The following is a 12517-nucleotide window of genomic DNA, read 5'->3' as shown; positions in this document are numbered from 1 at the left end:
AGAATATTAGTGCATCTTGATATTTCTAGCCTCGATATTCTGTAGTACAATACCTTCTGAACAAGCTGCAGAATAATCTTATTTTCAGAACAGCAACATAAATGGATATTTACATTACCTATCACTGCTAAATCCATGACAAGCAGCAGTGTGCAGACAAACGAGGTTGCAAGTGCAGCTTTCATTCTGCGAATAGAAAAAGAAATGTTTAGCAATTTTGATTTCATTGAAATTGGAGGGTAAGCAGAGGGCCACTATGGCCATGGAAGAGGCTACTGAAACAGAAGACTGGACGAGATTGTAAGACAAGAAACCCATTTGATTATCCCACCATTTAATAGGCCAACCTCCGATAACTGAAACGTGCTTTCTCCTTTATTTGTTTTCAACGTTTAGGCCCCGCAGGAGTAGCAACATGTTTCAATGTAATACAGAGTTATAAGAAACAAAAACAATCTACATTTAATGTAAAAAGAATGTGGTGGAGTTTCACCTGTAAATCACCATTGGTGGAGGGGTAGGAGTCCCCAATATGTTTGTAAAGAAACTAAAGGCGCTTGTATGTTAACTATGTATCTCAATGCTTTGTCAACAAGTAGTCCTTGAAGGATGTTTTTAGAAGGCTGGTGCATGGTGCACTTTGTGTTGAGTTATGCGCGTCACATCAGACACAATTCTCGCTTCTGGCAATTGGAGGACCCCCTACAATGCTTAACCTCTGGTCTAAGTAGGTAAGGTTTTAACTTCAGGTCTCTCTAAGTAATACTCATTAAATTATACATACTGCGCGATTTAAGGTGGAGCCATTTTACAGACGTGATAACAAAGAAGATATGGTCTCCTGTATAGGTCTGGAGTTAGCCAAGACCTTTTGATTTTACTAAGATAATGGCCACTGGCTAACATCATTGTGAGTGACTAGCACTCTGCTTTTTCACATGGAGCACCTCCACCCTCAAAGTAGGTCCCTTTAGTGCTAGGGACTGCTCTGGCAATGTATACTTTTGGAGACTAAAAATTATTTTTGCTTTTAGCCCAAATATTTTAATAGTGGTGAGTGGCCAGCAGCTCCTCACAATAATTTTGTACGAAAACCATGACCAAACAAAAAGAAAGTTGACAAAGCCAAAAGGATGCCAGACCCATAGGCTTTTCCAATGCTAGTTTGTGTTTATAATGAGACGTGCTGCAGAGTGAATGCAAACTCCAGGGAGTAAAGAACACTTTTGGAAGGCTAGTACAGAGGAGACATCTACAGTATACATGGGAGTTCACTAGGGTTTGCAACGCCATGGCTGTTTCAATGTGTCTTCATTGTCTGAGTTGATAATCTGCATTCCTGTCCTTAAGTCAAGTTAGAGAGTTTCTATAGTGAAGATATTTAGTGGTAACAGTGTTGGGTGTGGGACAAGTCATTGGATTTGGTGCGAGCCAAGAACTTTTCATTTGAACAAAAATATTTAAACCTTAACATATTTATGTACAGGGCCTTTTCAGTTGGCCATCTTCAGCCACTGTTCAGTGGCACGGTCAGTCATATGTTTCTTCTGCCCACCATAGGATGGGGAACAACCTTTACAACGCAACTGTTACAACGCACTACACTTACAACGCATTTTTTACAACGCATAATCCATTACAACGCACTACACTTACAACGCATGACACTACAACGCATTTTTAAAAAATACCTTTACAACGCATACCATTACAACGCCTACCATTACAACGCATAATATTGCACTACACTATCCAACACTTACCCTACTGTTGCACCCCCTGGAGTTAGAATAGTAATTTTTACCCCTATACTATCCAACACTTACCCTACTGTTGCACCCCCTGGAGTTAGAATAGTAATTTTTACCCCTATACTATCCAACACTTACCCTACTGTTGCACCCCCTGGAGTTAGAATAGCAATTTCTACCCCTATACTATCCAACACTTACCCTACTGTTGCACCCCCTGGAGTTAGAATAGTAATTTTTACCCCTATACTATCCAACACTTACCCTACTGTTGCACCCCCTGGAGTTAGAATAGTAATTTTTACCCCTATACTATCCAACACTTACCCTACTGTTGCACCCCCTGGAGTTAGAATAGTAATTTTTACCCCTATACTATCCAACACTTACCCTACTGTTGCACCCCCTGGAGTTAGAATAGTAATTTTTACCCCTATACTATCCAACACTTACCCTACTGTTGCACCCCCTGGAGTTAGAATAGCAATTTTTACCCCTATACAATCCAACACTTACCCTACTGTTGCACCCCCTGGAGTTAGAATAGTAATTTTTACCCCTATACTATCCAACACTTACCCTACTGTTGCACCCCCTGGAGTTAGAATAGTAATTTTTACCCCTATACTATCCAACACTTACCCTACTGTTGCACCCCCTGGAGTTTGAAAAGTAATTTTTACCCCTATACTATCTAATACTTACCTTAAATGCAATTAAATATTATGCGTTGTAATGGTATGCGTTGTAATGGTAGTTTTTAAAAATGCGTTGTAGTGTCATGCGTTGTAAGTGTAGTGCGTTGTAATGGATTATGCGTTGTAAAAAATGCGTTGTAAGTGCATGCGTTGTAAAAGTGTGCGTTGTAACGTCATACATCCCCATAGGATACAGCAAGGTTCAGTGGTTCAGCCCATTTCTGCTATTGGTTTCCTCATGTGTGAGTGAAGGCATTCCGAAGAACAGTGCCGCGGATTGGTAGGTCAATGCATCACTATATATACATCACCATCGATTTGTTCCTCGACTTACTTATGACCTGGCATCAGAATGATATTCTGCGTCAGAATGAATATTGTTTTTGACAGGGAAAACAACTGTGCACTGTGTTTTTATATGCTGCTGGAAGTTCATAAACACAGCACTGAGCCACAGGGTAGGCCAGTCATCAATTGATAGCCTTCTAGAGAATACCTGAATCTATGTTGATCACTTTCTTTTCCTGTATGTTTGCAGTCTTCCCTCATACTGCCAATACGGTATGGATTTCATCTCTAAAGTAGCAGAAATACCATGGAAATCTAGCTACATCCTAGCGACAGTGGATGTGACCTCCCTTTATACCTGCATCAAACATAAACTAAGTCTAAGAACCTGCAGGCATTCCTTCAAGGATAGATCAACAGCATTATATGATCAGATCATGGTTCTCCTACATATGCTACAGTTCTGTCTGGAACATAACTACTTTCTGTTCGGGAACCAGTGGTACAAAGAAGGGACTGCTACTGCCATGGGCAGTTACTTCGCGCCCAGTTACGCCTGCATTTTCAAGGGTTGGTGGGAGTCTGAGCATATTTGGGTAGAAGAATTTGAGGAATACACACAACAACTGGTACTGTGGACACGGTGCATAGATGATATCTTTCTGATCTGGGACGGCACACAAAAGAAAATGGGCAGGTTCCTTTGTAAGATTTCTGAGAATGAATTGAATCTTAAATTCTCTAGCAAAACCAGTGTTAACAAGATAGTATTTCTAGATATCACAGGGGAGGTGCAGGATGACCCCATTCAGATTAAGCCATACAGAAAGACAACAGCAGAAAATAGTGTCCTACATGTTAATAGTTAAACCCCTTCCAAACTCAAATGGAGCATCCCGTACGGAGAGCTCTTTAGAGCCAAAAGAAATTGTTGCACACCAGGAGCATACACCAGTGAAGAGAGCAAGATCACCAAGAGATTTGTCATGAGAGGATATACACATAAAGTAGTAGAAACAGCCAGAGCAAAAGTGAGCAACATTTACAGGATTAGCCTTTTGAAACCAAAAAGACAGGGAGGAAAGAACCTCTCAGTACGACTCATCTCAACCTATAACTCTAACTCTGCAGCTGTCAGAGCTATTGTTAAAAAATATTGGTACTTAGTGAGATTGGACCCTACTATAGGAAAGATGGTCAGCATGAATCCACAAATCACATATCGGAGATGCAACTCACTTGGGGACATTCTGGTACACACTTATGATGAGCCAGGGCATGCACAGGGCAGCTCATGGTTAAAAGAACTTCTGGGCTTTTAAAAGTGTGTGAAATGCAAAGCATGCTTACATAGTACTAATGTCAAAATGTTCCAGTTACCTGGTGGCAAGAAACACAAGATCAAACAGTTTATCAACTGAAACAGTGATTTCGTAGTATATGTTTTGACATGTGTATGTGGTCTGAGGAATCTCTCTTGTCAAGAAAAGGATTCTGGAGCATCTCAGGGCCATTAGGAACAATGATGTGACATAGCCTATGGCCAGACACTGTAATGTGATGCATGGTTCAATTAGTACTGAAGTCCTGAAGATCTCTGACTTTGGTATTGGCAGGGTTTTGGCAGGAGTAAGAGGTGGAGACATAGATTGTGCTTTGCGTTGACTAGAGTCCCAGTATATAATCCGCCTTAACAGCAAACATCCTTGTTTCCTCAATCAAGATGAGGAGCTTTATGGACATTTAGGCCAAGACTGTATCTGGCTCCTACCTGTGAATTCATCTGCATTTCCTATCCCTCTGATTGCGTACCTGAACATTTGTCTTCCTATGTCCTTCCCCGTCTCTTTGTTTTTCTCCTCTTTATCTTTGCCTTAAGTTTACAGTTTACATATATATATGTGGTATGCTCAACCAGGCGATTGGTTATTTTCCAGATAGACATCTGGATGTGGCAGATATATTAGCCATCCTCGGAGTGGATTGGCCCATTCGATGTTAATCCCTCTATACTGCATTATTTTCTTATCAATTATCGCCCATTAGCAAGCACTTGCATCTCTCTGCTTCCGTTCCCGGCCAAGGTCATCGAGAAGATCATCAACAGACAGCTAACCCGATACCTCAAAGAAAACAGAACCCTGGACCCTTCCCAGTCAGGGTTCCGCAGCAACCACAGCACCGAGACTGCCCTCTTCGCCGCCACCGACGACGTCAGGACCCTGCTGGACAATGGTGAGACCATGGCCCTCATCCTCCTGGACCTCTCTGCCGTCTTCGACACCGTCTGCCACCGCACACTATGCGCACGCCTTCACACCTAGGGATCTGAGACAAGGCTCTGGAATGGACCACCTCCTTCCTCTCCAGCAGAACCCAGAGCCTCTGGCTCCCCCCATTCCAATCCGAAGCCTCCGAGATCATCTGTGGCGTACCCCAGGGATCTTCCCTCAGCCCGACACTGTTCAACATCTACATGGCCCCGCTCGCACACGTCGCCTGACAGCACGACCTCAACATAATCTCCTACGCCGACGACACTAAACTGATCCTCTCCCTCACCAAGGACCCCATCACCGCCAAATCCAACCTCCACGAAGGAATGAAGGCCGTCGCCGACTGGATGAAGATCAGCCGACTGAAGTTAAACACGGACAAGAAGGAGGTCCTCATCCTCGGCTCCAGCCCTTCAGCCTGGGACAACTCCTGGTGGGCGATGGCACTGGGGGCAGCCCCGACATCCACCGACCACGCACGCAACTTGGGAATCATCCTCGACTCAACGCTCTCCATGACCAAGCAAGTCACCGCCGTCTCCTCCTCCTGCTTCAACACCCTCCGCATGTTCCGCAAGATCTACAGGTGGATCCCAACAGATACAAGAAGAACAGTCATCCAGACCCTCGTCAGCAGCAGACTCGACTACAGAAACGCCTCTATGCGGGAGCCCCGACCAAGCTCATCAAACAACTGCAACGCATCTAAAACGCATCTGCACGACTGATCCGCAATGTACCTCGCTACAGCCACATCACCCCCACCTGAGAAACCTGCACTGGCTCCGCGTCAACCAGAGGATATCCTTCAAGCTCCTCATCCACGCACACAAGGCACTCCACAAGACCGGCCCAGTCTACCTCAACAGACGACTTTCCTACTACATTCCACCGACCTCGCACTCGCCACTGTCCCTCGCATCCGAAGAACAACCACCGGCAGGAGATCCTTCTCCTACCTCGCTGCCAAGACCAGGAACACCCTCCCACTGAGCCTACGACAGACCCAAGACCTGCTGACCTTGAGGAGGCTACTCAAGACCTGGCTGTTTGACCAGTAGCGCCCCCCAGCGCCTTGAGGCCCTCGCGGGTATGTAGTGCGCTCTACAAATGATTGATTGATTGATTGAATGATTGATATAACTGGTTTGGCTACTGAGGAGACAGTCCTGCCATATTAGGTCGCCGGGGTCGACAGATCCCTATATTTTTATACTGTTTCTGAAATTCTCCCACGCCCAGTAGCCATTGGTCACTTGACCTTCTACACTTTCGAAATGCATGATATGGGCTTTACGCAGTTTGCATCCCCGATTGTAATGTTTTTCTTTTGTTTATCCGGACAGATGCATTTGTTTTCTTTTTAACCACAGGATTCTTTGTCACAAACACTTGCGATTGTTAATTTTTGTTTTTGAGTCTGTCCTCTGTGAGTAAAATACATGCAGGAAATGTATAGCGAAAGTATTTCTTCTATGTTGATGCACCGTGTTTACTGTGTTTTTTTTATGTTAAGTAGGGCACAATACTTCAAGTTCAATTCACTTTGAGAAAGACCAGAGAGGTAAAAACACGTCAGTTGCAATAAAAATACCAAAAGGATTACCTTGAAATGCGAGCTTGTTTGTCCGCGCGGCAGAGCAAGCAAAGTGCTTTATATATATAGGAGATGGGGCGGTGACAGAGTTATTCAGCTCTGCGATAGGCGAGATAGGATCTCCGGTCTTCCCCCCGCCGAATGGAATCCTGTTCCGTGGAGGTTAATGCGGTCTGGGGACCCCGGGGGACACTGTAATTCACACAACAGGCAGGAGATTTGACCAGACGACATTGTGACGCCAATTTCCGCAATAACAAGTTACTAACCCGCCTTACCTACCTGGATTTCTATTGCATCCTGGGAATTGTAGTGCACACGTATCAAATGCATTACAGATGGCGAGAAAGGACATTTCTCCTGGGGTGGAGCGGACATAAACCAATCATCTTGGGGCCAACATTTAAATACACAATGTTACCTGCAACTCCTCATTATACTCCTGGCACTGAAGAAGACATATGTGATGCTGAAATGCATTCGCCGTTGAGAAGCTTGTGATCGAATAAAGTGGCCGCCCTGCTTACCCCAATTGTGGCCTCTGCTCTTTTCTTGGAGGAGTCTTGGTGATATTTAGTGTGTATGCCAGAAGCGCGCTCCAGAGGCCCCCGCATCTCAAAGTTGGCCTTGGTCTCGCTGGCACTGCTGTGGCGGACTTTGCGTTTTTCCAGGGTACTGGATTACTGAGGCCCACCCCCGGGTCCAGGAGGAGATGGGGCGGTGACGGACTTATTCAACTCTGCGTTGGGCGAGATAGGATCTCCGGTCTTGCCCCCGCCGAATGGAATCCTGTTCCGTGGAGATTGATGCGGTCTGGGGACCCAGGGGGACACTGTAATTCACACAACAGGCAGGGGATTTGACCAGACGGCATTGTGACGCCAATTTCCGCAATAACAACAAGTTACTAACCCGCCTTACCTACCTGGATTTCTATTGCATCCTGGCAACTGTAGTGCACACGTATCAAATGCACTACAGATGGTGAGAAAGGACATTGCTCCTGGGGGCGGGGTGGACCTAAACTAATCATCTTGGGGCCAACATTTAAATACACGATGTTACCTGCAACTCCTCATAAGACTCCTGGCACTGAAGAAGGCATATGTGATGCCGAAATGCATTCGCCGTTGAGAAGCTTGTGATCGAATAAAGTGGCCTCCCTGCTTACCCCAATTGTGGCCTCTGCTCTTTTCTTGGAGGAGTCTTGGTGACATATATATATATATTCACTGAAAAAACCATAGGTTTCAGGGGCGTTATAGTTAGCTGGACTTTTCACTCGTGCAAAACCATTGATATTCCCCCGTTATAGTTAGTTCAGCTAACTATAACTCACGCACCCGCAATGCACTGCTGATGACGTCACATATTACATCACTCTTGACATGGTCAGTGACATCACTCATGACATCACTGATGACATCTCAAATGACATCACTGATGACATCATCCAGTGAATGTGTGTTTTTCTGAAAATTAAATATTTTTATATATGTAGATCTCAAGGTCGATGGAAGAATAAATGGGCATATAAGTGTCTAAATGGATGATTTGTTTTTGAAAAATTGATTGTATAACTGACTGATTAAGTGTATCTTAGTGAATACATGGCTTAGTGAGTAATGTTTAAATATGTAAATATCTGTATCAGTCTCTCACTTTGTGTATAAGTGGCTGCATGGGTTGGTGAGTAGTACGAGTGTCTATATAGGTTATTAGTTGGTTTTTTGAGTATCAGTATGAGTGTCTGAGTGTCTGTATGGTTCGGTGGGGGGTATTACGTAGTGCATAGGTGCATGAATGAGTGACTCACTGTTTGTATGTGTTGAAGACAGCATGTGTGCAGGACTGTATGGGTGGATGAGTGTGAGCATGGGTGTGTTAGTGAGTGAATGACTGTCTTAATAGTGTCTTTATGAGTAACTACACATGTTTTACACTAGTATATGTGACTATTGGTGTATATAAGTGAGTATATGTGAGAGTGAGAGATTGGAAGAGTTCCTATATGAATAAGTATGTGTTTCTATAAGTGATTGTTTAAAAGACTAAGTATGTGTAAGTTTCTGTAAAAGCAAGTGTGGTGGTGTGTGCATAACTGTATATGCAAGTAAATGGATGTTTGATTCTTTATTAACATGAGTGAATATGTGTGTGAGTAACTCTATGGATGAGTGGTGTTGTGTAACAGGATGTATAGGTGTGTGAGTACATATGATGAGTGAGTACATCTAACTATAACGGGGGAATATCAATGGTTTTGTAAGAGTACAAAGTCCAGCGAACTATAATGCCCCTGAAACCTATGGGGTTTTCCGTGAATTTCTAAGGTTTTTTAAATGCTAATTCCTACCTATAACGTGCCTGAAACCTATGGTTTTTTCAGTGAATTTCAAAGGTTTTATAAATGCTAATTTCTAACTATGCCTACAGAGATAGGACATGTGAAAAAAGAAGAAAAAACGCACAGAAAGAAAAAAAAGAAATGCAGAAAGAAGCAACAGAAGTCCTCAAATACGAAGAAAAGTGCAGGAAGAAGGATGACGTGCAGAAAGAACAAACAGAAGAGCAGAAAGAAGCCTTGTTGCAAAATCATCCTGTACCCTCAACGTTTTCAGACGGATACTGGTGGTAACTGAGCCTGACTAACCAGTCCTAGAGCCAGTGCTATGTTAAAAGACACTCAGAATGCAGTGAAAACACCTACATACACTAGGGAACACAATGCGTTGGGGTCCCCCTGTGATTAGCATGACCTCATCTGTAAGCCCCTAGTATATAATAGGGCAGGGGATTAAACCTGCCTCTTAAAACGCGCCACAGGGCGTGTTTGCACACGTCACCTCAGGCCCCGTCCCCTCCCTTCCCCACTGTGTAAACACGCCCTGTGGCCATTTTAAGTTGGGAGATTAAGTCCCCTTGAATCCTGAGGGTCCCTAGGGTCCAACTAGACCACTAGGTACCTCCAGTAAGCGCCACAGAGCTGTGTTGCAGAGAGATGTAAAAAGGGGACGGCCTAGACCACCTCTCTGCAACGCAGGGCAGTGGCGCTTACTGGAGGCACCTGGTGGGCTAGTTGGCCCCCATGGTCCCTCAGGATTGAAGGGGAATTATTTCCCCAACTTAAAACGCGCCACAGGGCGTGTTTGCACACGTTAACTCAGGCCCCGTCCCCTCCCTTCACCACTGTGTAAACACGCCCTGTGGCCTTTTTTAGTTGGGAGATTAAGTTCATTTGAATCCTGAGGGTCCCTAGGGTCCAACTAGCCCACTAGGTACCTCCAGTAAGTGCCACAGAGCTGCGTTGCAGAGAGGTGTAAAAAGTGGCACGGCCTGCACCACCTCTCTGCAACGCAGAGCAGTGGCGCTTACTGGAAGCACCTGGTGGGCTAGTTGGCCCCCAGGGTCCCTCAGGATTGTAAGGGAATTATTTCCCCAACTTAAAAAGCGCCACAGGGCATGTTTGCACACGTCACCTCAGGCCCCTCCATTCACCACTGTGTAAACGCGCCCTGTGGCCGTTCTAAGTTGAGAGTTTAAGTCCCCTTGAATCCTAAGGGTCCCTAGGGTCAAACTAGCCCACTAGGTACCTCCAGTAAGCGCCCCAGAGCTGCGTTGCATAGAGGTGTAAAAAGGGGCGTGGCCTCAGAACCGCAAAATATGAGTCAGTCCCTAAGTTTCCAGGATCCACTGCATTCAATTAAATAATCAAAACAAAAAGGACCAGGATCCTTTAATTCAAAAGAAGTGACTCTGATGCCAGCATTGGTTCGTCAGATAGAAAACGCTAGGAACATCAAGCAGAATTCCGACTGCCCATGGTGTGCGGTTAATTCACCAGAGTTTGCAAGGCAACGTGGTCGAAGTGACTCAGTTTAAGATAAAAAGGTGGGACGCTTAGGAAACAAGGCCAGTGGTCCAAAAGTCGGAAGGACAATGGCTTAAACAATGCGTGTCACAGAAAGTTTATGATTTGGTATTGGTGGAATGCCCCATGTCAATGAATCAATGGAACAGGTGATAAGCAATATCCCATAACGTAGGACCCCTGCCGTACCCTGAGAGCCACCAAGAAACACAAAAGGAATAAAAGGAGTAAGAATGGGACACACACGTCTGTAAAGCGAGTAAAACCGAAAATGTAAGAGAACTAGTAAACAAGATCCCATAGTATAGGACCCATGCCGTTCCCAAAACAACAATATATAATGACAGACAAAACCAAGACACATAAGCCTAGAGAGCGAGACACACTATAAAGAAACATAAAAAAACATAAAAGAAGTGGCCCCTATGTCAAATGATCGAAACGGTATTGAGTGGCCAAGAAAATTAAAAATAGGTAGGACCATGCCGTACGTCCCCCTCCGCACAAAGTTAGCTGCATAGTACCCCTCATACCTGTGTTAAGACGGAAGTTCGCGTCCTCCCCTGGGAGTATCCCGTGAAGTGAACCGGGGCAGACGCCGGGTTTAAAAGCATGGGCATGCGTTTGTAAAATCAGCGCACGTCATCGCGTTTCAGCAAGGTGAAACCGAGCGTGTGATAGTTAGCCAATGACAAGCATATTTGGGCCGTTTCTAGGGAGACCCGGTTTGACACTCGTAAACGTCAAGTCTTGACAGGAGCTGTCAGGGGGTGTGTCGGGGATGAGCCAATAGGAGTCACGATTGGTGCTGCATCAGCGGTTAGAGCGCGCCAAGGTCTGAAATGAGAGCGTTAAAAAGAAAGAAAATAAGAGCTAGAAAAAGACGTCCAATACTATGAGGTCGAAGGCTGGGGAAGCGCACTATATTAGAAGGAAATGTCAATTTGTAAAAGGCCAGCCATTCGTTACGGTACATATTGATAAAGTGTGTTCCCAAGTCCTTCACTTATAACAAGCTGGACACAAGTGAATGCAGCCAGGTGAAAGGATGGAAAACGCACCCGATTTTAAAACAAAATTATGGTGAAGTGTGCAAGATAAGCGCGATGTAAACACAACTCACGAAGTAGACATGAGCCGTATCCAAGGAAACCCGGTTACCAACTGAGGCGTACCGTAACGAATGGCTGGCCTTTTACAAATTGACATTTCCTTCTAATATAGTGCGCTTCCCCAGCCTTCGACCTCATAGTATTGGACGTCTTTTTCTAGCTCTTATTTTCTTTCTTTTTAACGCTCTCATTTCAGACCTTGGCGCGCTCTAACCGCTGATGCAGCACCAATCGTGACTCCTATTGGCTCATCCCCGACACACCCCCTGACAGCTCCTGTCAAGACTTGACGTTTACGAGTGTCAAACCGGGTCTCCCTAGAAACGGCCCAAATATGCTTGTCATTGGCTAACTATCACACGCTCGGTTTCACCTTGCTGAAACGCGATGACGTGCGCTGATTTTACAAACGCATGCCCATGCTTTTAAACCCGGCGTCTGCCCCGGTTCACTTCACGGGATACTCCCAGGGGAGGACGCGAACTTCCGTCTTAACACAGGTATGAGGGGTACTATGCAGCTAACTTTGTGCGGAGGGGGACGTACGGCATGGTCCTACCTATTTTTAATTTTCTTGGCCACTCAATACCGTTTCGATCATTTGACATAGGGGCCACTTCTTTTATGTTTTTTTATGTTTCTTTATAGTGTGTCTCGCTCTCTAGGCTTATGTGTCTTGGTTTTGTCTGTCATTATATATTGTTGTTTTGGGAACGGCATGGGTCCTATACTATGGGATCTTGTTTACTAGTTCTCTTACATTTTCGGTTTTACTCGCTTTACAGACGTGTGTGTCCCATTCTTACTCCTTTTATTCCTTTTGTGTTTCTTGGTGGCTCTCAGGGTACGGCAGGGGTCCTACGTTATGGGATATTGCTTATCACCTGTTCCATTGATTCATTGACATGGGGCATTCCACCAATA

At 44.9% G+C, this 12517-nt stretch overlaps 1 protein-coding gene across 1 annotated transcript in view; it reads right to left on the bottom strand.

Annotated features, from left to right (window-relative positions):
* The window catches only part of LOC146822086 (fucolectin-like), a 187101-nt gene that overhangs the window by 126344 nt on the left and 48240 nt on the right, over positions 1–12517 (bottom strand). The window contains exon 2 of the mRNA XM_085613183.1: positions 119–186. Coding sequence (XP_085469309.1) covers positions 119–185 — 67 coding nt within the window. The 5' untranslated portion in view covers position 186. The remainder of the gene's footprint in view (positions 1–118; positions 187–12517) is intronic.

The sequence above is a fragment of the Triturus cristatus genome, chromosome 6 (assembly GCF_964204655.1).
Source record: "Triturus cristatus chromosome 6, aTriCri1.1, whole genome shotgun sequence".
Taxonomy (NCBI): Eukaryota; Metazoa; Chordata; class Amphibia; order Caudata; family Salamandridae; genus Triturus; species Triturus cristatus.
The sequence above is the reverse complement of the archived record's forward strand: the minus strand, read 5'-3'. Positions and strand labels throughout refer to the sequence as shown.